Source organism: Rosa rugosa, chromosome 6 (assembly GCF_958449725.1).
Source record: "Rosa rugosa chromosome 6, drRosRugo1.1, whole genome shotgun sequence".
NCBI lineage: Eukaryota > Viridiplantae > Streptophyta > Magnoliopsida > Rosales > Rosaceae > Rosa > Rosa rugosa.
Window position 1 is genome coordinate 27249067 of NC_084825.1, and position 25662 is coordinate 27274728.

The 25662-nt window shown below is 38.7% G+C and overlaps 1 protein-coding gene, 2 long non-coding RNA genes and 1 pseudogene across 4 annotated transcripts; 1 reads left to right on the top strand and 3 right to left on the bottom strand.

The window, feature by feature from the left end:
• Positions 1-2968: 2968 nt before the first annotated feature.
• Positions 2969-5487, top strand: LOC133717846 (uncharacterized). Its single transcript, XR_009849969.1, has 2 exons — positions 2969-5205; positions 5321-5487. It is a non-coding gene; the product is annotated as an uncharacterized LOC133717846 (long non-coding RNA).
• Positions 5488-6694: 1207 nt separating this feature from the next.
• On the bottom strand, positions 6695-11922 carry LOC133714795 (putative disease resistance protein At1g50180). Of its 2 annotated transcripts, none has more exons than XM_062141053.1 (6): positions 10696-11922; positions 8398-10266; positions 8061-8283; positions 7427-7633; positions 7166-7345; positions 6695-6741 (listed from the first exon to the last, which is right to left on the bottom strand). In XM_062141053.1, the coding sequence occupies exons 1-3, from the start codon at positions 11795-11797 to the stop codon at positions 8216-8218; spliced, it is 3039 nt and encodes a 1012-aa protein (XP_061997037.1). In that variant the 5' UTR covers positions 11798-11922; the 3' UTR covers positions 6695-6741; positions 7166-7345; positions 7427-7633; positions 8061-8215. The 2 variants fall into 2 exon arrangements, with proteins under 2 accessions (XP_061997037.1, XP_061997036.1); XM_062141052.1 differs by having other exon boundaries at positions 7422-7633.
• A 1276-nt stretch (positions 11923-13198) lies between these two features.
• LOC133716503 (putative disease resistance protein At1g50180) lies at positions 13199-17798 on the bottom strand (annotated as a pseudogene).
• A 530-nt stretch (positions 17799-18328) lies between these two features.
• On the bottom strand, positions 18329-21106 carry LOC133714798 (uncharacterized). Its single transcript, XR_009848819.1, has 2 exons — positions 20421-21106; positions 18329-19954 (listed from the first exon to the last, which is right to left on the bottom strand). It is a non-coding gene; the product is annotated as an uncharacterized LOC133714798 (long non-coding RNA).
• Positions 21107-25662: the final 4556 nt, after the last annotated feature.

Here is a 25662-nt window from a genome sequence, read left to right on the forward strand (position 1 = left end):
AAAAAAAAAGGATCTTGACCATTTACCCAATTTGGGCCCAACAAATGCTCACTTATTCTACTAAAAGATTTATGTGCCCACTTGTTCAATTTAAATGTAAAAAAGACAAGTTTGCCATTTAAATAATTAAAAAGTCATTGGAGACTTCAGTGGTCACCGGTCATCAGTCGCGGGAATACAGTCATTGGTCACGGGACTCCAGTCACTGGCTGAAGGTTGCTATTGGGGTGGCAATAAAATATTTATTAGGTATTATTGGGGGGCAATAAAATGTTTATTGGATATTATTGGGGGCAATAAAAATTTTATTGGGTATTATTAGGGGGCAATAAAACCGAACGCTGGACTCCTATCACAAGATTCCGGCTACCGCTGACCGAAGTCCGGCGGGCAGTCACCGGATTCCAGGGACCAGAGTCCAGCAAAGTCTCTCTCTCTAAGTGACAAAGGGAGAGGGGGCAAAATTATCCAAAAAAAAAAATAAATTAATTGGGTATTAAGGCAAAAAATATGTAATTTGTTGGGTACGTGGGCAATCTTATAAAATATTTGGGTAAATAAGGTTATTGTAGTTCAAATTTGGATAAATGGACATTTCCCAAAAAAAAAATATTCAATTGGAAAACTAGTATACTATACGTCTCTGTCAAGTATAGTATGCTAGTTTTCCAACTTTTTTTATTTTTTATTATTTTATTTTATTTTATAAATACAGACAAGTTGATCTTTACGTTTCTAGAGTCAAGATACCTAGATTTCTTCCCCAAAGACCTCGGAAACTTCATTTTTAAATGCAGAGCGTAATGTCCTTTTTGATATTACCTGTCGAAATAAGGAGGCCTAAGAGCATATCTCTGCTGGAGGTCAAAAATTTAGAGTCAAATTTGAATTTGACAGATGACATGATAATTGACATTTTACTAGAATTTTTCCTTCAACCCATCTGTTAAATATTTATATTATTTTATTATTTTTTTAATCTTTATCCTATCTTCTTCTCTCTCTTGATTATGTTTTTCTAAGTTCTTCAAACTCTGTTCTTCTCCAACTCTCTCTCTCTCTCTCTCTCTCTCTCAATTCGCAGGTCTCATATTACAAATACTATTCAGATCACCAGTTCATCGACCATATCTTTCTGCAATCCTATCTCAGATTACAAATTCAATCTAGTTTTTCAGACTAGATTTTGACAGAGATCTGTAGGTTCCAGATTGGGATTCTGATGTTCTAGAAGTGGGTTTAATGTTCAAGAGGTAGTTTTGTGAGATGTGGGAATTAGGGAGAGAGACCAGAAGGAAAGAGGGAGAAGAAGAGAGAGTTTTCCGGATAAATGGTTCCGGTGACGGAGCCTCTCACCAAACAACCCCAAAATTCGAATTGATTCTCTCTACCCGTACAGGCATACATACCTGAATGGATTCCCAGGATGTCTCTCAGAAGAAGGGCTATCTAATTCTGCGCTGGTCTCTCGCTTTCCTTTTCCCCATCGTCGCTTCCTCTTCTCTCTCACTTTTCCTCGTCTTAGTCACAGTTTTCGTCTCTAATTCTTTGGTTTCCGGCCCCATTTTGGTTTCGTCTCAGTGCAGGATCGTCTCTAGTAAGAGAGATACCAGAAGGAAAGAGGGAGAAGAAGAAAGAGTTGCTTTGGTCGATCTGGGTAGGAAGAAGAGAGAGACGCGAAGGAAAGAGAGACAAGGACAGAGAAACAATAAAGCATTAAAAGACAGATGAGAACAAGACCGTCAAATTTGACAGTTTGGTTTCAATATGTCATCCACCGTGGCAATGACATATGGGTTGGAGAGTATTTTCATAGGTTATTTATAGCTGTTGGACTGCCATCTGTCAATTGACACATCCATTGGAGATGGTCTGATAGCTAATTATGCGAAACAAAAAAAGACACCAATATATAGAGACCAACAACGCTACAAGAAAGCAAGGAGAAGGGGGCTGTCCATGGGGTCCCAGCTACCATTGTCTTTGCTTGGCAACCTCAGTCAGCAACTAATCACAAGTTTTATTTGCTTCAAGTTTGCTTCTTATTCGCTAATATCGAATCGTTCTCTAGGCAACTCTGTAGAACAAGCAACATCAACTTCTAGCATTAGCTTGGAAGAGTATAAACACAGAATTGATGATAGCAGCTTATGATCAAATAAGATATGCATCAGAGAAGCTCTTGGATTTCAATCTACCGCACTTAGCTTACAATCTTATTTTAGATGCAAAGCAATTGATGTAATAATGTAATATTATGGATACAAGTCAAACAATACTTACTTGTTATGTAGCACATCGACAGTATGCTTCTGTTCACATACTCTATCAGCTCAAAGCTAGTCGTCTCTTTCTTGTCTGACACTTCTCAGCATATCATCACTGTACCAATGTCCAACTATTGTCAAGGCAGTTTTGCAGAGTAAGCAACTCCAATTATCAAAAACGAAATCAAGTTGTTCAATATACTAGTCAACTTAATGTGTTGGAATATACCTCCTATCTAGTTTAATGCGCAATTCGTTGGAGGATTTCCACTATATATGATCGGCTCCTAGACCTTCAGTTGATCAATTATTAGTCTAGGAAATATATTCACATTCCTCCAAGGCGTGCCTGGTGATCCAAGTCTATTAATTGATAACTGAAAGTGTCCAGTAACTGACCATATTGGAAATCCTCCTAATTGACACCACTAATTCTAAATGATATAACATATGAATTTCGTTTCGATACTTCAAAATTATGAAAATTTTGACTGACATTTCAACAGTTTCAAAGAAATTTGAAACCTTAGTCAACACCGACCTCGTGTTTAGTTTGAAGTCGGTCTATTTTGTAATAGTTGGCAGGATTGACCGACCCTAGTCGCTCTAAGTTGGCGCAGGTTAACAACCATATCAGAGGATGAAATTAGTAATATTATTGGCGAACTTATTGAGCTATTCTTAATATACTAAAAGTTCGGTTGGCACCGTACACTGTTCATCTTGGCCTGAAATTAAGTGGCGGTTTTGCCCTTCCGTTTTCTTTTACTTACAGGCTGCCATCATTCTATAATCTTCTACAATTTTCTTCTATTAATCTTCTACATCCGTCTTAACGCAGCAGAAGACACCGCAGTCTGGAGACCGAGATTGATTGGGTTTTCAATTTCGATGCATGCAACATTGGGTGGTAAAAAATTGAAATGGAGAGGAAATAGCTTTGGTTGGATAGATCGTTTGAGAATTAGGTGAGAGTTTGAGAGAGACCGAGATTGATTGGGTTAGCGATAGGGTCTGGATTCGAATTCTGTAATTGGATTCAATCTCCAAGAGCTTTTGCTGGACTTAGACAGAGTGAGAGACAGAGAGGGAGGGGACTTTTCCCTGCCAATCAGAAGAAGAAGAAGATTTGCTGAGGGAAAGTGTAGAGAGGAGGAAGGGATGTCTTGGTCGATTTCAGTCTGTTCCCAATTTGGGAATTTCCGTTTCAAATTCAAAGTTTCAATCTTTATAGTATCAGCTAACTTATAAATTTTTCGGTCAACTTTGTTGGGTTCGGCTTTTTGAGATTATTCGATTAAGGGTTTTATGTAAAATTTCATCGTCCTGAGCTTGGCTTTGATAGTTTCTTCTAATCGATTGCCATTTGAAGTGGTCTGTGCTTTGGGTTCATCTGTTTCTTTTGCTTTGCCTCATTTGTTTTAGATTTTGTGTTCATATAGTATACATCGAACGGAGCCTGCATCATAAGACAGATTTTGTGGGTATTTTTTTTTTTTTTTTTTGAGCTTCTTCTGATCGTTTATAAGCTCAAATGGTTGTTTTATGTGTTTTTTTTGTTAATTGGTAATTTCTTTATTTAGGGCACGATCTGCTGCACGAATGAGTTTTCTTCTCTGAATTTCTTAACTGCCAATTCTAATCCCCTTAAAAGAAGTAAACCCTTAAACCTTTTATCCTTTTGGGAATTTGATTAAAGTTTGTTCCTTTTCTTTGTGTGATTGAAACTTGGCAGTCAAAACTATTGCAAAGAAGATAGAAAAACAACCTGGAATTATAGTGACCCTGTTTGAAAGTGTTATCAAAACTTAATTAGTTTTATGCATCTTAGGCAAACTTTAATTGAAAATAGGTTGGGTGTTAGGTCGACTGCTGAGATAATCAAGGAAGTGAATGGAAATTTAAGGTATTCAAATTTTGGTCTGTATAGTACTTGGAAGTGAAAACGCAAACTTAGTTCAAGGTGAATGCCTTACCGGAAAAAATGTATACATATAGTGCTGCAATTATAAAAGTACAGTTTAGTGGCACCAGCATTACCCTTTTGCATTCCAAGCCTATTTATAAAAGTATAGTATATATAACAGCTTCACAGGAATACGACATTCTGAAATTACTTGAAATATAAGGTGAAGCACTCAATTCAAATCTGGAAGCACTCAACTTTCCTAAATTTACCACCCTCTGCTTGCTTTAGTTATACTAAATAAACTTACTTCAGTTATACTATAAATAAACAACTTACTATAATTTATAAGTGTGCATAAAATCTTCCATGACTTTTTCATATATGCTGTTAGTTTTCAAATTTTGCTCATATTACTTTGGAAAGCTTTCTTGGTCGTTATGTTTATATGTTTGCTTGAACTGGAAAAATTAATGAATAGAATGCATCACTGAAGAGTGTGATACTTTGGCTTTTCACTTTTTATAAAAATCAAAAACAGAAAAGTTGATTCAATATGAAGTCCAATACCATGATGCATATACAGCAAAACATTACTAGGATTAAGCATTGAGAACTGGTTTGAAACACTGCATCAATGATGTTGTATTTGCATTTGAAAATCACAGTAAAAGAGACCTGCTTTCATTGTTATTACTACAAGATCTGACGAGATGTTGAAATGATTGTTAATTCACTGTTCTAATCTTCATAATCCATTATTTTAAATAATACAGTATATGAGTCATTTTTTGACTATTAATTCAGCCTGAAAAGACAAACACTCATCTATATTAGCCTATTGTATGTTTGATTTTATGCAGAACACTAGCTTCCAAGGATTCACACTTGAAAAAACCAACAGAGATAATGCTACTGTAAGAAGAACTGAACTACTTAATTGGAAGAACAACTAGAGCTGCAAAGACAATCCAGACTGAACTTGACAGACTATTAGGCCCGACCTAACATCAAGAGCCTGATATCACTAAGGTAGCTATATTCTGCAGATTGGAAACTAGATGTATGCCGAACTAAATCAGTAATTCTATATTCTGTGTTTAGCCCTACACCAATTTCATATTCTGTTGTTTATGCGCAAAAACAGAGACAAGCACAATGGGAGTACCTGTAGAAGCATAGCTTGCACTCCTCCTATAACAGTTCCCTTCTATCTAAGGCATTGCACTTCTTAAATTTCGCGTACATTTGGTTTTGCCTGAGTCAGTTGTTCTGTCAAGTATATTGAATAAAGTTTATCATATTTTTATCTAATTCAAAGTTGGATAGTGGTAATAATTCTCATTTCATGTTTATATTTTTCATATTCTTCTTCAACGTCATCCAAACATTGATCCTGATACTTAATCTTTTGTTTGAAGCATGTTATGTCAAAGATCATTTTTCGAAACATTAATTTGCATCATGTTTACACTACGTGATCAAATTATTTTCCCTCTGTCAAATTTGGATTAACTTGGCTTAATTCAAGCTGCAGAGAGAGATCAATGTCTGTAAACTGCAAGTGAGACTCCCGCAACCTCTTACCATACTACCTGATCATCAGACTACTTTTAGTCTTTGATTTGAACTTATAAGTACGAAAGACTATAAGTAGGGTAGATCCAGGTAGTGTTAAGATGATCAGGTAGTATAGTTACAAAGGTATTATCAAAATAACCTCTTACTATACAAATCAAACCAAATAACTTTAGCTAAACTTCCTTCAATTATCCGAATAAGATGTAATAATTGGTATTCCAGTGTTTGTTGTCTATACAAGTAGTTACTCTCCTAAACAATCTCCACCAATCACTTAAGCTAAACTTACTTCAATTCATTGATAAGAGTATGTTCTGCGGCAACGTGCGGGCACAATTTCTAGTATAACCGAGACGTAAAGATTTTAGATATCGGTATTGTACTTCAAGTGAAAGATGGCATTGCTCGTATTTATGGTCTTGATATAGTAATTTGAAGATAGTACAACAGGCATTGCTCTGAATTTGGATCAAATAATGTTGGTGTTGTATTAATGGGTGCCGGTTTGATGATACAAGAGGGGAGTAAGTGAGGCTTTATACATTAGTATACAAATTAACACACTTGAATCCAAAATATAAGAGCAATAATTCTTGTATAATGTTATTAGTTCAACTTTTATAAACTCTTAGTTCATTACATCATCAGAGTCGCTTGAGTTTGATAAGAAGTAATAGGCCTACTCATAGTGGTTGAATGTTCGTGACATTTTGAGTGCTCTAGTCAAGCTCGTTGAAACTTTTCTAGCAATGAACCCATGAAACAATTTGATAAATGAAGTAAATAGGCGAGTAGGACATTGTTAGTGTGCGCATATATACATCTAACTTGAGGCCAACATGGGTAGTATTCAAATATCTTAGCATTGTTCAGGACTAGCAGTGTTTCTTCCACAGCTTATCTCTCCAGCAATGTCTTCTTTTCCTCATTTTTAAGATCCTTATACTCAGGAACTAGAACATGTTCTTGAACCAACAATTCTGCCTCCTGAACCATTAACAGTTAACTAAGAACAGATTCAGAATAACTAATGTTTCATTTAATGTCCATGCATACTAAAGAGAAGTCATATATAAACAAATGTTATGTTTCCACACCAGCAAATCTTCGAGTACAACTATTGTTGGTTCGGACTCTGTATATAGAATCTATGCGTCCAATTTGTGATTCTTAATTTAGGGTGAAACCTTCTCATCAGAACAACAACATTAAGCAAGTGATGACGTTAATTGTCAACCTTAAGAGGCTTTGGAATGCAAATAAACTAAGCAGGCTATCCACCATAGACCTGTCATCTTATAGTCTGCATGTTTCTGATACCAAGTTTCTGGTGTGGAAAGAGGATAACGACATTCACGAGATATCAAGAACAGTCAATTCAAACAATAAATTAAGCAATTTTAAACTTCACCTGGAAAACCTCCAAGTAGTACTTTGATCTCATCTCACTTATGAAGCGCTTTCCAAAGGGAGTCAGATTTTGTTGAATAAGCACGATGGCTTTGTCTGAATCCTCCTGAACCAAGCGTTTGGTGTAATTCTTGATCGTCTTGACCCCTATTTTTGGTTCATCAGGGAAAAACACATAAATCTGGTACACACGAACCAACAACAGTTAGAAGCTGAACAACACAAATTCTACCACATTAAATAGCATCATCAAATACCTGACCAGAGTCGTGACCTCGCTTCCTTCTATTGATAGTAAGCTCATCCCTTTATATACATGTTCTCTCCATATTTGTTTTGAAACGGCAACATTGTCATGTTGGATCATGATCTACAATTAGATAGTCCCGATCTTTCAGTATATGCATCACTGTTTTTCAAACTCGATAAAGCCTCAGTAATTTCTTCTTCAGTTAAATCCATCCTTTAGCTGAAAGATTATAAAAACCCATCTTTTTGTTAGTGAGGTTCTTCGGAATTACAGGAACAAAAATTGTGGCAAACATGACTGCAAAACCCGCACATGTGGGTACCAAAAGTTGCTTCTCCATATGATTAAAGATCATTCTACATGATCAACTACTTGGTCCTCTATACTGTAATCTTCTTCTTTTGTACAGTTAAAAAGGACAAAAAACAATCCTAAAAACTTTTGTGAGATGATGGTGATGATGTATAGTCAGTACAAAATTTCAGTATGAACTATGACGAGTCAAGCAAATCAGAAATTACAAATTAAACAATACTCACTCTAAAACAAAACCTAAAGTAGTAATTATACCGTAAAAATCAAATTTGAAGGATAACAAGAAACGTATTGAAACCTAATATGAAGAAGAAGAAGAAAAGAGAAGTACCTTCAGCCACCACTAAAAGCTAGCAGACAGGAATGAGGAAGAGAGAGGGAAGAATTAGGTGGAAAAGAATTATAGGCGGGCCATATAGTATAAAGCCCAAAGAACATAGAACGGGCCGGCTAGCCCAAAAATTGACAAAACAGCAGCTTGTGGATTTAACTGAGGAAAAAAGTGGATGCAAGTTGTATTTCCTCTGTTTTCTCATCAGGAGCAGGAGGAGAAGCTGGTCATAATCAAGAATATATTAATAAAACTTAGAGGAGTGATCACTAATCAGTAAATAAAATCTTTAATTTGATCACACAATAATCCGGGATTGATTCAATTAGTCACATACCATCCACACTTAATTCCTGATCAGAGTCACCGTCTGGACCCGTAACTACTACTTGGGACGCGCCTGCTGCTTCCTCCATTTCTGGCTCCTCATCGAAGTCGGGTTGAATATTTGTGATTATAAGAGAAGGCACATGTTTGATTTTGTAGAAATCCTCTCCTCCTTCCCCAACCCTTCTGCAGAATCTACTGGGCATCCTGTTAATTGTTAATTCCTTGAGGGTAGTAATCTCCTGAAGCCCATCTGGAACTGCCCCCAATTCCAAGCACCATTCAATGCGCAATCTCTGAAGACTAGGCATGGCTTCTTTCTCCACCCTCCACTCCTTCAAATCCTTCAACAATTCAAGGGTAAGAAATTCCAGATGAGGAAAGCCTCCTTGGGAGAAAACCATTGTTTCTGATTCCAAAGAACGATCACCGAGGTAAAGCACCCTTAAGTTGGGCAGCTTCTCCAGTATTTCAATCTGGTCGCCCTTCAGTCTTGTTCTAATCAGCGTTAACTTGGTGAGGTTTGGGAGCTCTTTCGGGAACGCTGTCATTTTCCCCACCAGTCGCAGCTTGTATAAATGAGGACACCTTAATACTATATCACTTGGTATAATATCCCCATAATAAGTCTCCAGAGATAGAGACCGAAGATGTTTATATGTTCTATTCCTTGATATCAACATGTCCTTCAGCTTTTCCAACTCACTAGACTTTGATGACCTTATGCCTAGTTTCTTCAGATTGCTTAATTGAACAAGACCATTCAAATCACATTTCTCAATTCTAACATTGACCAACGTCTGCAAATTGCACAGCCTTGCAAATGAAAGTTTTCTACTGACAGTGTAAATAGAAGGTAAATACAAATGCCTCAGTTGCTCCATATTCCAAAACACATTTCTGATTTTGGTATCCCTGTCCCACTCAATCCAAAACCAAGATCCATCAACTAAATATTTACCCCGCAGATCTAGAGTTTGCAAAAGTACCAGATTAGATACAGATGATGGCAAGGCACGAAATGCACTATCCTTCAGACTCAGAAACCTCAAGTGTACTAGATTCCCAATCGTCTTTGGTAACTCAAACTCTCTATCTATATTTTCAAACTTCAAGACTCTAAGCAATTTGAAGTCATTGAATACTGATCGTATTATTCTTTTGTTCCACTCTTGCTTGAAGAATTTTGGGGCAAAGTATAATAGAGACCTAATGTGGCCATCTCTTCCATTCTCATTACTGAACTCATATTTAACATTATGGTCCAAATAGAGGGCAAGTCTTCGAACCTTACCAATCAGTGTTGCATTAGACACCGGACCAACAGAAAAGTTAACAACACCGAGAAAGTTCTCCTCTTTTGCCTTTTGCACGCACAAGTCCCGCATAAGATCATGGAGACGGCAAGTTTTCACCTTCCCACTTAAACCAGATTTTACAACTTGAATCATAGATCTTTCCACCAGTTCAGTTAGGCAGCCATATGATACATCTTCCATTATTTCCACTGAACCCTGTATTTCTGATGTTGAAGCTATAAACCCTTCTGCAATCCATAATTGAGTCAATCTTGTTACCTGTATCTCATGATCCTCAGGAAATTGGGCCAAGTATAGAAAGCAGAGTTTTAAGTGAGATGGTAGATCATCATAACTCAATGCCAAGACACTCGATACACCATACCCTTGACCTGTGTTTTCTCTTTCAAGGACATTTGTACCTCTCATTATGTATTTATCAACATTTCTATGCACTGTTTCCCACTCCTCAACTTTCTCTCGTCTACTTAGAAGACCAGCAAGCACACTTATGGCTAATGGCAAACCTGAACAATGAACAAGCATCTTCTTTCCTAATTCTCTCTTCTGTGCATAATAAACTTCCAAGTCCAGAAAAGAAAAGAAAAACTGTACTTCAGTAAGAGGGATTTAGTCATTACTGAAAACTGATTAATTCGCAGCGGTAACATTATATATCAAAGTAAAAGTTCCTTCGATCAAGAATCTTCACATACAATGAACCATTTTTTATCTATATCATGTGCTTGAAGAACAACCAAAAGAGTCCTTTCACAGTGTTTCTTTCCAATTTTTACTTTTAAGTAGATATAATGTCATGTGGGTGAACATAAAAATATTGTTGTCCTTGCATATGATTTGTAACATTTACAACGTGCATATGAGGTTGAAACAAAATGTTGGTAACAACTGCATATGAAAACACTACGGTGTCAAGATTTTGTGTTCTATGAAATGCAAAACTTCCCTAGGCTAGAAAAGTACAGTATTAGTTGGATGAAAAATAATACCTGTTTTGTCTCTTCCACAAATGGCTATCTTTTCAAACAGTTCCCAGCTCTGGTTCTCATCTAGTTGTCGAGGTTGATGGAGATGATCATTTCCGGATGCAAGCAAGGCAACTTCTCTCTTGCGAGTAGTGAGTAATATCCGGCTTTCTGTTTCCTCATTGATGGGGAATCCAGCTTTAATAGAATTCCAAGCCTCTTGAGTCCATATGTCATCAATGACCACCAGACATCTCTTGTCTCGTTGGATACTACAGACCTGCCTTGCTATTTCATACTCTTTCATTTTGGAAATTTCTTTCCTTTTCTTTGCTATTTCATCCTTTTCCTTTTCAGAAATTTCTTTCTTTTTCTCTGGTGTTGGGAAAGTGAGTTGAATTAAAATATCTTCCAATACATCCTTTCCTTCCCACTGTTGAGATATACATATCCAAGCAAAACAATCAAAATGACGCTTAACTTCATTTTGAAGAAAAACCTGTTTTGCAAGAGTGGTTTTTCCGGAGCCGCCCATCCCCCAAATAGAAACAACACGGTGACTCTTTCCTTCACTCACCAACTTTTGCACCAGTGTTTCTGTAATTTTCTCGAACCCAACAATGTGATTTTCAACTTGATGAGCATAAGTTAGCCTTTGGTCTCGTTGCCTCTTAAAAGAAGAAGCGACGCCATCACCCCCACTTATTTGCTTGATGTTATAACTTTGCAAACTCGACCTCAGATGAGAAAGTTTGGTCATAATATCCTCAAATTCCGACCCAATCTTGTGAAGATCAACTCCTCCACTGAAAATGCAGGCAAACCTTTTAAGAACAATCTTCACAGTACCTCCTCTCCTCCTGTAAGCCAATTTTAAGGCGAAAGATTCTATGACATCTTCCAAATCATAAGCAGCATCTCTAATGAGTTCTACCCAAATGCGTACAACTTCATCTTCTCCAATTCTTGAGTCTGCATCTTTCAGGAAGCCACGCATCAAGTGTAGCTCGACTTGTGCAAGCCTAACTTGATAGCTGACTCCACTCAAGGATTTTGCTTGCTGTAGGATGTAGTTTCCGAGCAGCTTGATCCCCTCGGTCGCAACTGAAACAACAGCATCAGCCATATTTCTGATCCTCTCTCTCTCTCTCACTCACACACACACACACTCAAATTGGTGAAATTAATCTTCTTAATTAGCAGTGGATGGAAAACAGTTCTTCTATATGCAAAGATGCTTCTGAGTAGTTGCCTCCATTAATGTCGAAGTAGCTACCTCCATTAATGCAATCTGAAATTGTGGACGTCGTGAAGTTATGCTGAAAGGTGGAGCCAACCATGTATGATGGTATTTTCATTTTCCCCAACTAGTCACTTTCGGGATAGCTAGCCTTCGTGATCATCTTAATGGGCTCATCAACTTTGGACGCAAATTAAATCATCTGTCTCCAAGTTTGACTGTCCCTCTTTGTCTACTAACTAGCCAGAATTTCCACACCTTAATTTCTTTTTACACAAGACGATATAACAGAATCTTACTCTGTCGACGCTTACCTCCACTTCCATCTCCTTGCAAAGTGAGGTGCAGCTTGCTCTGTTGACTTACTGCAAATAAACGACAAACATTTCTGCCCCAACTCTTTTTCCCATCCCAGCGCACTCCTCACCCCAAACCCACCCAAGCTAACAACCACCATCTCCGACCAATTTGCATAGCCGGCTCGGCGGTGGACAACGTGCCCACCGTCCTCACCGGTTCATATCCTTCGTCTCCAATCGATGCCGGTGACGTGCACTGAGCCCTACCGGAACCTAGCCATGCATTGCCGTCACCGACACCATGTCGTTCCGCGCGTCCATCTGTCTTTAATTTCATTTCATTGGGCTTGGCGGGTTGTGGGCTCGGACCATAAAGACTTGGTTTGTCGTGAAAATGGGCTTGTATTTAATTTCAAATTCTCATTGGAATGCACTTTTCTTTTTCAATACTCACCAGAAAATAATCTCCTTAAACATTCTCTTTTAGAAAATCTCTGTTTACCTCTGTTTTACCACCCTAAATTTACCCTTAATCCACTCAACTTTCCTAAATTTACCACCCTCTGCTTGCTTTAGTTATACACAAATTTTGCTTATATTACTTTGGAAAGCTATCTTGGTCCTTATGTTTATATGTTTGCTTGAACTGGAAAAATTAATGAATAGAATGCATCACTGAAGAGTGTGATACTTTGGCTTTTCATTTTTTATAAAAATCAAAAACAGAAAAGTTGATTCAATATGAAGTCCAATACCATGATGCATGTACAGCAAAACATTACTAGGATTAAGCATTGAGAACTGGTTTGAAACACTGCATCAATGATGTTGTATTTGCATTTGAAAATCACAGTAAAAGAGACCTGTTTTCATTGTTATTACTACAAGATCTGACGAGATGTTGAAATGATTGTTGATTCACTGTTCTAATTTTCATAATCCATTATTTTAAATAATACAGTATATGAGTCATTTTTTGACAATTAATTCAGCCTGAAAAGACAAACACTCATCTATATTAGCCTATTGTATGTTTGATTTTATGCAGAACACTAGCTGCCAAGGATTCACACTTGAAAAAATCAACAGAGATAATGCTACTGTAAGAAGAACTGAACTACTTAATTGGAAGAACAACTAGAGCTGCAAAGACAATCCAGACTGAACTTGACAGACTACTAGGCCCGACCTAACATCAAGAGTCTGATATCACTAAGGTAACTACATTCTGCAGATTGGAAACTAGATGTATGCCGAACTAAATCAGTAATTCTATATTCTGTGTTTAGCCCTACACCTTAATACTATATCACTTGGTATAAAATCCCCATCACCATATCCGATTACCTCTAGAGATAGAGACCGAAGATGTTTATATGTTCTGTTTGGACCCAAAATGAGTATTTTGGCCTGACAAGGCACGTCTTGGAGAAATTGAGCCAATGTCAGTAGCTCAAGCTATATATTGTCGACAAGTTCGAAATATATATTTAGAGGCTAAATAAAGCCTACTATGGAAGCATGAAAAGTCAACTATAGCACATTTTCCTACTTCGGCTAGGAGAAACCGAGCTAAACAGAAGGAGCGGCCGCCTGAGCAAATGAACTCTAAATGAGCTGAAACTCTGCAGATCCATTCTAGACAGCCCAAGGATCATTTCTTATGAAGAGTGCCAGAGCTAGTTTCGAGTGGAAAGCCTTCAAACAATCAATCCAATTTTCTGCAGAAGCAAAACTGGAAAACTGGACCTGTAAGAGGTCCAGCAGCATTTCCGGCCCAACCACATGGAAATAAATTCTGAAATTTTACCACAATAATCTATATTCATGGTGGATCATTTCATATGAAGAAATCGAAGGTTGAATCTGAGTTCGTAGTGGAGATAAAAATTGAAGGATAAGGGAGCAGTAAGTGCTTAAACCTAACATTCCATTAGTGTTTTAAGTGCTTAAACCTAACATTCCATTAATGTTTAAGTGCTAAAACCTAACCCATTATGAGTTGTTTAAGGCCAAATAGTGTTGCTTGGTAGCCTATATATAGAGGCTACAACAAGTATCAAAACACAACAACACAATTCAACAAACATCTCTAAGATGATCTAAGTTCTCTCTAGAGCAACCTCTCTAAGAGCAACTCCTCTCCTTCTCTTTCTCTTACCGGTGATCACACTCCTAGTCCTAGTCTTCTCAGAAGCCGACTTTCATTGCCACCAAACCCTCTGTCAACGTACTTCGGTCCTAGTCTCCTCGGGAGCCGACGGTAGTGCCGCGACCAAAAAACAAACAACAACACAATTCATCAAAACATCTCTAAGATGATCTAAGTTCTCTCTAGAGCAACCTCTCTAAGAGCAACTCCTCTCCTTCTCTTTCTCTTATCGGTGATCACACTCCTAGTCCTAGTCTTCTCAGAAGCCGACTTTCAGTGCCACCAAACCCTCTGTCAACGTACTTCGGTCCTAGTCTCCTCGGGAGCCGATTGTAGTACCACGACCACAACGGTTACGGAACCAGCCAAGCAAGGGTAACGCCCTCGTATACAATTCAACAACATCTCTAAGATGATCTAAGTTCTCTCTAGAGCAACCTCTCTAAGAGCAACTCCTCTCCTTCTCTTTCTCTTATCGGTGATCACACTCCTAGTCCTAGTCTTCTCAGAAGCCGACTTTCAGTGCCACCAAACCCTCTGTCAACGTACTTCGGTCCTAGTCTCCTCGGGAGCCGACGGTAGTGCCGCGACCACAACGGTTACAGAACCAGCCAAGCAAGGGTAACGCCCTAGCAACCTAGCCAAGCTAAAGTCATGCTTTAGCAAGATCTCAATACTTCCCGGTGATTTCGCTCTGCTCAATCTGCAATATTGAGTATCGACTTGTGAACAAGAAGAAACTTCAGCAAAGTCCTCACCACGAGGCACAAAGAATCCCACGACGAGGTTGGTGCTCTCCTCGTCTACAATCGCTTGATAGAAGTCAGGTCAAGGGACACCCCCGACGACCGCACCCGAACGGTGCTGGCACGCCCGCGCAGAAAAGAGACTGTTGACCAGCTGCAACAAAATTGGAGCCAAACATGTTCTATTCCTTGATATCAACATGTCCTTCAGCTTTTCCAACTCACTAAACTCTGATGCCATTATGCTTAGTTTCTTCATATTGCTTAATTGAACAAAACCATTCAAATCACATTTCTCAATTGAAACATTGACAAACGTCTGCAAATTGCACAGCCTTGCAAATGACAGTTTTCCACTGACACTACTCTTTTGGTAAATACAAATGCCTCAGTTTCTCCATATTCCAAAACACATTTCTGATTTTGGTCCCCCTCGTTCTCCCAAAACAAGATCCTTCACCTACAAAACTAGACCGCAGATCTAGAGTTTGCAAAAGTACCAGATTAGATACAGATGATGGCAAGGCACAAAATTTACTATCCGATCTTCAGACTCAGAAACCTCAAGTGGACTAGATTCCCAATCGTCTTTGGTAACTCGAACTCTCTATGTATATTTTCAAACTTCAAGACCCTAAGCAATTTGAAGTCATTGAATACTGATCGTATTATTCTTTTGTTCCACTTTTGCCAGAACCTTTCTGGGGCAAAGTATAATAGAGACCTAATGTGGCCATCTCTTCCATTCTCACTACTGAACTCATATTTAACATTTTCGTCCAAATAGAGGGCAAGTCTTCGAACCTTACCAATCAGTGTTGCATTAGATACCGGACCAACAGAAAAGTTAACAATACCGAGAAAGTTCTCCTCTTTTGCCTTTTGCAAGCACAAGTCCCGCATAAGATCATGGAGACGGAAAGTTTTCACCTTCCCACTTAAACCAGATTTTACAACTTGAATCATAGATCTTTCCACCAGTTCAGTTACGCAGCCATATGATACATCTTCCATTATTTCCACTGAACCCTGTATTTCTGATGTTGAAACTATAAACCCTTCTGCAATCCATAATTGAGTCAATCTTGTTACCTGTATCTCATGATCCTCAGGAAATTGGGCCAAGTATAGAAAGCAGAGTTTTAAGTTAGATGGTAAATCATCATAACTCAATGCCAATTAAGACACTCGATACACCATACTCTTCACCTGTGTTTTCTCTTTCAAGGACATTTGTGCCTCTCATTATGTATTGATCAACATTTGTAAGTACTGTTTCCCACTCCTCAACTTTCTCTCGTCCACTTAGAAGACCAGCAAGCACACTGATGGCTAATGGCAAACCTGAACAATGTACAAGCATCTTCTTTCCTAATTCTCTCTTCTTTTCATAAATTTCCAAGTCTAGAAAAGAAAAGAAACAGTAATTCAGTAAGAGAGATTTAGTCATTACTGAAAACTGATTAATTCGCAGTGGTAACATTATATATCAAAGTAAAAGTTCCTCCAATCAAGAATCTTCATATACAATGAACCATTTTTAATTGATATCATGTGCTTGAAGAACAAGCGAAAGAGCCCTTTCACAGTGTTTCTTTCCAATATTTACTTTTAAGTAGATGTACTGTCATGTGCTTGAACATAAAAATATTGTTGTTCTTGCATATGATTTGTAACATTTACAACATGCATATGATGTTGAAACAAAAAGTAACGATTGCATATGAAACCACCAGGGTATCAAGATTTTGTGTTCTATAGAATGCAACACTTCCTTGGGCTAGAAAAGTACAGTATTAGTTTGATGAAAAATAATACCTGTTTTGTCGCTTCCACATATGGCTATCTTTTCAAACAGTTCCCAGATTTGCTCGTCATTTAATTGTTGAGGTTGGTGGAGATGATCATTTCCGGATGCAAGCAAGGCAACTTCTTTCTTGCGAGTAGTGAGTAATATCCGGCTCTCTGTTTCCTCATTGATTGGGAATCCAGCTTTTATCGAATGCCAAGCCCCTTGAGTCCATATGTCATCAAGGACCACCAGACATCTCTTTTCTCGTTGGATACTACGTACAGACCTCCCTTGCTATTTCATCATTTTTCATTTTGGCAATTTCTTTCCTTTTCTTTGTTGTTGGGGAAGTGAGTTTAATTAAAATCTCTTCCAATACATCCTTTCCTTCCCATTGTTGAGATATACAGACCCAAGCAAAACAATCAAAATGACGCTTAACTTCATTTTGAAGAAAAACCTGTTTTGCAAGAGTGGTTTTTCCGGAGCCGCCCATCCCCCAAATAGAAACAACTAGGTGACGCTTTCCTTCTCTCACCAACTTTTGCACCAGTGTTTCTGTAATTTTTTTGAACCGAACAATGTGATTTTCAACTTGATGAGCATAAGTTAGCCTTTGGTCTCGTTGCCTCTTAAAAGAAGAAGCGACACCATCACCCCCACTTATTTGCCTGATGTTATAACTTTGCAAACTTGACCTCAGATGAGACAGTTTGGTCATAATATCCTCAATTTCGGACCCGATCTTGTATCGATTAAGTCCTTCATTAAAGATGCAGGCAAATCTTTTGAGAACAATATTCACAGTACCTCCTCTCCTCCTGGAAGCCACTTTCAAGGCAAAAGATTCAATGACATCCTCCAAGTCATAAGCAGCATCCAGAGCCGGACCTGACATGAGGCTCGTGAGTCGGCCGTCTCAGGCTCAATGTCTCGTCGGGCCTTTTTTTCTGAGGGTATTTAAAAAAATTATTAAGTAAATAAAATGTATGTTTTCTTACTAAACAATAAGATTCGTTTAGTTGGCAAGTTGCATTCCTTTCATTTATGTTACCCCTAGTCTAGGTTTGAATCCCCTTTCGGTTGTGTATTTATTTTTCTTTCTATTTTTTTTATTTTTCTTTTTAATATCTTTTTTGTAAATTTTTTTTTTCTTTTCTATAAAAAATGTAGGCCCATTTTTTAATTTTCGCCTCAAGCCTCAAAATCTCAAGTCTGGGCCTGGCAGCATCCTGATTAGTTTAACACAAATGCGCACTAGTTCTTCATCTTGTTGCCTCGTATCTGCGTCTTTCAGAAATCCCCGGATCAAGTGTAGCTCGATCTGCGCAAGCTCAATTTGATAGCTGACTCCACTCAAGAATTTTGCTTGCTGAATGATGAACTCTCCGAGGGGCTTGTGTCACGCCCCGGATTTTGAATAACAACTCAAACCCGAAACATGAATTAATACAACTCACTTAAATACAACCTGAAAATTTTTCTCAAAAACATCCACACCTCACATCACTCGATTACATAAACCAAATCTCAAATTTGTTTATTACAGCACACTCTCACCAAAATATATTGTGAGGCTCAAATGAGCATAACTCACCTCACAATTACAATTGCTGTAAAACTAAAACAAATTCTCTAACCCGCACGATCACCGCCTTGATTCTTCTGACCTGTAGGATTACCCGCTACACAATTTGAATAGTGTACCGGGATTGCAACAACACCAAACCCGGCAAGCTTTTGACAGCTCGTATGAGTAAACAAGAATAAACGGTTGATTTATTAAATCACATTTCCTTTAACTCAAATAAACAACCAACAATCTCAACATCCACAAGGGAAACGTCAAACCAACTCACAGGAAACAACAAGGAATACATCCCCACAATCCCCTAATCTCAATATCACATATGTGGTCTTTCCTACAATTATTCCCATTGCATGTGGTCTTTCCCACAACCTGCAATTATCCTCACTGCATGTGGTCATTCCCACTGCATGTGGTCATTCCCACAACCTACAATTATTCCCATTGCATGTGATGTTTCCCACAACCTCAAACACACACACTCCGGTTTATCGTTAAACCGAAGGACCCTAGACCATTTGGTCTTCAGAACCCCACCTCATTTGACCTCTATACAACCCATCAAGTCAACTATGATTTTCAAACATGATTTAATCCATCAAAATCATCATATACTAATATGGCACAGAACATTTCAATCCATATTATATCTAAAATCATCACAATTCTACACTCCTCAATGTCACACCATTCCATATCAATCCCCTAATCTCAATATCACCTATGTGGTCTTTCCTACAATTATTCCCATTGCATGTGGTCTTTCCCACAACCTGCAATTATCCTCACTGCATGTGGTCATTCCCACAACCTACAGTTATTTCCACTGCATGTGGTCATTCCCACAACCTACAGTTATTCCCATTGCATGTGATCTTTCCCACAACCTCAAACACATACACTCCGGTTTATCGTTAAACCGAAGGACCTTAGACCATTTGGTCTTCAGAACCCCACATCATTTGACCTCTAAACAACCCATCAAATCAACTATGATTTTCAAATATCATTTAATCCATCAAAATCATCATATATAAATATGGCGCAAAACATTTCAATCCATATTATATCTAAAATCATCACAATTCTACAATCCTCAATGTCACACCATTCCATATATAATCATGTAATTATATATATACGTAATCATCCACTCAGGAATGACCACTAATACCAACTATAGTTCAAACATAAACATCGTGAAATTCATTTGTATAGTTAAAATCATTTTACTTACGTAAGGACCGTAGTTGATCAAGTCCATATATTTTAAAACAAATATTTATTCCATAAATATTTTTCACACAATTACGACAAAATAAATTCCCGTGAGGTTTACTCACCTCTAAGTGTTCGGTTCGTAATATGAACCACGTGAGGTTTACTCACCTCTAAATTCCCGCTGCGTCTTCTTAACAGCTCAAAATACGATTCACAATCGTCCGCCAACTCAAACCGTCAATCACCTAACCAAATACGATATTTAACTTAGCGCACAATTCATAAAATGCACTTATACGCAGATCTAGAGGTCGGATCTTCACCCATGACCACAAAAAGTCATCGGGACAGTCCTACGATCAACATATCAAAACTACAAGTCCATCGGACGGTCCGATCTTCACATATCACAAATCGAACGATCGAAATCGATCGAAATTGTAAAATTCATAACTTAATCATACGATCTCTAAAAATTATGAATTATATATGTAAACGATCGTATCGACAAGTAGAACACAAAAATGGACAGAAACTGTCCTTGGGGTGGCCGGAGGTCGCCGGAAACCACCATCACAGTGGCGGCGGCGCCGCCCATCCAAAGTCAAAATTTGACAAAACTCACAACATGAAATTCCTTCATCTCAACTCCAATTTCACTTTTCATAACTACAACAAAGTCAGATTATGAGCCAAAAGATCTAATTTTACCTTGGAAGTCGAAGGATCCTATGAACCCTAGTTTCAAAAACTTCAAAATTCGATCTCCACGAATCAAATCGTTGCAAATCATTTTGTGGAGAGTATCTACGCCTTCTGGGCTAGAAAAGCCCCCAAGAATCACTAGCTATGGTGGCCGGAGGAGTGAGAACCAAGGTGGCGAAGGAAGGCGATTTCCAGCTCGGGCTGTGCGGCTTCTCGGCCTTCTAGCGGCCACCACGATGGTTATCTCAAGTCGATGTCTTCTGGAAAGTTGTAGAAAACTTCACGGTGAGAAAAATTGCTTTTGGAATCAAGTCGATTAGTGGCCTGTGGAGGAAGATATGGCCGGACAAAGGAGAGCCCAGAAAACTGGAATTTTTGACGTTGTAGTCCATTTCTCGGCCTTATACTGCCGTGTACGGTGCTTCCCAGGATGAATCACCACCACATACGTGTAGAGGGGTCTGAGGCAAGCAGGATTCCCTTTGGAATTGCGCCGATCGGTCGCCGGAGGAGGAAGAACGAAGGTGACGAAGGGAGGGGTCGCGGCTGGGCTCGGGAGAGAAATGGGGAGAAATTTCTGGAGTTCCAGAAATTCTGTCCTCATTTGCAATTTTCGGATTTTTCTCCTATTTATAGAAAAATCTCAATTTTCAAATATTCATAACTTATTCATACGAACTCCGAATATTGCGTTCCACATATGCACGAGATCGTATCGACGAGCTCTACAACTTTCCTGAAGAAAGTTTCCCCAAATTTTGAATATATAAAAAGTCGATTTTCACGACCCCATAAATAACGTTCGTTTTTGAAATAAAATCGTTCGAACTAATTCCACCACCTCTCCAAACTTCGTACTCGTGCCTATGACCACGAAATCATTTCCAAAAGGTCATCGGAAATTAAGTTGAATTTTCAGGGTATTACAGCTTGATCCCTTCAGCCATAACTGTAACAACACCATCAGCCATATTTCTGATCTTCTTTCTCTGCTTCCCTCTCTCTCTTAAATTGGTGAAATTAATCTTCGTAGAAATGGGTGGAAAACAAATGTTCTTCTATATGCAAAGATGGTTCTTAGTAGTTACCTCCATTAATGAAATTTGAAATTGTGGATGTCATGAAGATGAGGCTGAAAGGTGGAGCCAACCATGTGGGTGGTACTTCTCATTTTCCTTTTATGATCTGCCCCAGCCCCAACTAGTCACTTTCGGGGTAGATAGCATTTGTGATCTTAATGGCCTCATCAACTTTGGGCGCAAATCATCTGTCTCCAATTTTGACTGTCCCTCTTTGTTTCTTAGCCAGAATTTTCACACCTTAATTTCCTGCCACACAAGACCATCTAACAGACAATCTGAGTTTATACATACTAGCTAGAATTACTTTTCATAAGTTTCTTATTTTGTTTTGGTTGAGTAACATAAATATTCTCTTTATAAATGGGAGATCCTGAGATGGACCAGTTGTATAAATATATATATGTTTGAGGATGAGCATAAATTGACAGAGAGAGGGAGAGAGTAATATTGCTGAGTGAATTCAGATTCATGTGTGTTTATTCTTCTCACAATGGAGGGTTTATATAGGAATACAAAGCTCTAAGAGAAAACCAATTTGATGACTACTTAGTTACAGCTGCAACTCCACATGGTTGCTGCAATGATCACAATTGCCGTGCTTGTTGTCTTCATACAAGCTTTATGTCACACAATTCTTCATACACTCAAGTACCTATGTTTATACACTCAAATACATATTACATGATATAGACATTTATAGTATGACTCATACAACATGACTCATATATACTACAATGCTCCCCCTTGGATATTTCATGCCAATAGTATTGTCTAGGCCGTGCGCTTCTGAGTTGCCTCGTTAAAAACCTTGCCAAGTAATAAAACCCTGTGGGAAAAAACAACATTGGTCGAAAGAGAAAAAGAGCACAATACGCATTGAGTGTGGAGTATGTTTCTGGATACTCCCCCTGATTTAGACTCCCCCTAGAGATCGTGGGAGTTCGGATAACCTTCTCAATCCGATGCTCTTCACATGTTTCTCGAAAGGAGATTTTGGTAACGATTTAGTAAATAAGTCCGCTATATTATCCTCTGATCGGATTTGATTTACTTCAATATTTAGAAGTGTTTGTTGTTGCTGATTGTAGAAGAATTTTGGCGATTTATGCTTGGTATTGTCGCCCTTGATGAAACCTAATTTCATTTGCTCAATACAAGCTGCATTATCCTCGTAAATGCATGTAGGTTCATTTGTGGTAGACTTCAAACCACAAGTTCCTCGAATGTGTCTATTTATAGACCTTAGCCATATGCATTCACGCACAGCTTCATGTAGAGCAATAATCTCTGCATGATTTGAGGAAGTAGCAACAAGGGTCTGTTTTGTGGATCTCTAAGATATCGCGGTGCTTCCCATGGTAAAGACATAACCTGTTTGGGAGCGACCTTTATGAGGGTCAGAGAGATACCCTGCATCAGCAAAGCCCATCAAAACATCATTATCATTTTAATGGAGGGGAGGAGGTGAACGTCGGCCACCATGGATGGTGTCGCCGGCGTCTATATTACGGAAGGTGGCTTTTTGCCTTGTGGGGTCTGATCCCATGCTTCTGTCTTTTCTTTTCTCTCTGTAGGGATAAAACAAGCCCATTTCAATTGTACCTTTCAAGTATCGAAAGATTGTCTTTATACCAATCCAATGACGGCGTGTTGGCGCAGAACTATGTCTAGCTAACAAGTTCACTGGGAATGAGATATCTGGTCTTGTGCATTGAGCTAAGTACAATAATGCACCTATTGCACTTAGATATGGCACTTCAGCCTCTAATAAGCCTTCGTCCTCATCCTTTGGACGAAACAGATCTTTTCTGGGCTCAAGACTACTGCTGATCATGGGAGTACTCACAGGCTTTGCTTTATCTTCATTAAAGCGCCTTAGTAATTTTTGAGTATATGCTGACTGATGGATCATAATCCCATCACTACGGTGCTCGAGTTCTATTCCGAGACAAAACCGTGTTTTCCCAAGATCTTTCATCTCAAATTCGGATTTCAAGTATTTAGCAGTTTCCTTTAACTCATCAAGAGTTCCAATTAGGTTCATGTCATCGACATAAACTGCTATAATTGCAAATCCTGAACTTGTCCTTTTAATGAACACGCATGGGCATATTTCATTGTTAATATATCCCTTCCCAATCAAGTAGTCACTTAGACGGTTATACCACATCCGTTCGGATTGCTTCAATCCATATAGTGAGCGTCTCAATCTTATTGAAAACGCGCTCCGTGGTTTAGAGCCATTTGATTTGGGTAATTGAAGTCCATCTGGAACCTTCATATATATCTCTGAATCTAGATCCCCATAGAGATATGCTGTAACCACATCCATAAGCTGCATGTCAAGTTTTTCGGAAACTACCAAACTGACAAGGTAGCGGAACGTTATAACGTCCATTACGGGAGAATATGTCTCCTCGTAGTCGATTGCAGGGCGTTGTGAGAAACCTTGCTCCACAAGGCGGGCTTTGTATCTAACAACCTCATTTTTCTCATTACGCTTTCTAACAAAGACCCATTTATGGCCAACAGGCTTTATATTAGGTGGTGTCAGCGTTATAGACCCAAATACTTGTCTCTTTGTTAGTGAATCCAATTCAGTCTGGATCGCATCTTTCCATTTAGACCAATCTGCTCTTCGTTGACATTCTTCAACGGAGCGAGGTTCGATATCATCGTATTCTATAATTCCTTTTGCAATATGATATGCAAATGCATCATTAATAGTCATAGAATTTCTATCCATTATCACATGTATACTAGTGTAATTTATGGAGATCTCTCTATTCTCTGGAATTGGTCCTGTCATTGGAGCGTCCTCCAATGATGTCTCTTGGACATAACCATAATCCGGAATATATTCTCATGAGATGGATTATTTGTATCGATGATTAATGGATTATTTTGTGCCAAACTCACTTTCTTTCTTGGGCGAGAATCCATCGAACCTATGGGCCTCCCGCGCTTCCTGGCAGGAGCCGTGGGCCTAGCCACTACGTCACCCATATAGGGGACGTTGGCGCCATTCTCATGTACTTTTGAGATGGCATCATGTCCTCTAGTGTTAGGGACATCAATCCTTGCAGGCACATTTGCAGCAGGTATGTGTGATCTCGTCACTTTAGCGATATCAGAAAACGCATCAGGCATTGATTCTGCTACGTTCTGAAGATCAAGAATTCTTCGCACTTCTATTTCAGACTGTGCGGTTCGGGGATCAAGATGAGACAAAGTGGGGACAAACCACGACAATTCCTGTCTTTTCTGTTGAACATTAGTGTTCATGTCTCCCCCTAACGATGGGAAGACTGTCTCATCAAAGTGACAATCCGCAAATCTAGCGGTAAATAGATCACCTGTCAAGGGTTCTATGTAGCGGATAATGATTGGAGAGTCATATCCAACATAAAGACCTAATCGTCTTTGAGGACCCATTTTGGTGCGCTGTGGCGGCGCAATTGGCACATAGACTGCACACCCAAATATGCGTAAGTGTGAGACATCAGACTCATACCCAGTTACCATCTGGGACGCAGAAAATGGTTGGGTGGCAGTGGGCCTCAGACGAATAAGCACGGCTGCGTGCAATATTGCATAGCCCCAAGCAGAAATAGGGAGATTGGTGCGCATAACCAATGCTCTAGCAACCATTTGAAGTCTCTTAATGGCAGCTTCTGCGAGACCATTTTGGGTGTGTACATGAGGGACAGGGTGTTCAACCTCGATCCCAATGGACATGCAATAATCATCAAAAGTTTTTGATGTAAACTCTCCAGCATTGTCAAGACGAATTGACTTAATAGGATGATCAGGGTGGTGAGCCCTTAATTTAATGATTTGTGCTAGGAGTTTAGCAAATGCAGCATTTCTTGTGGATAAGAGCATGACATGTGACCAACGTGTCGATGTATCAACCAACACCATAAAATATCTAAATGGTCCGCAAGTTGGTTGGATAGGTCCACAAATATCACCTTGTATTCTTTACAAGAATGGTATATTTTCTTTAGTGTCATTTGCATAGGATGGTCTCAATCCTAACTTTGCTAAAGAGCAAGCTTTGCAAATTAATGATATGAAGTAACTCTTTGGACCAATCTTTGGTTCGTACTTCTTTTCGTTTTGAAGAATGGATGTCCGTGTGAAGTTTTTAATATACGGAGCAT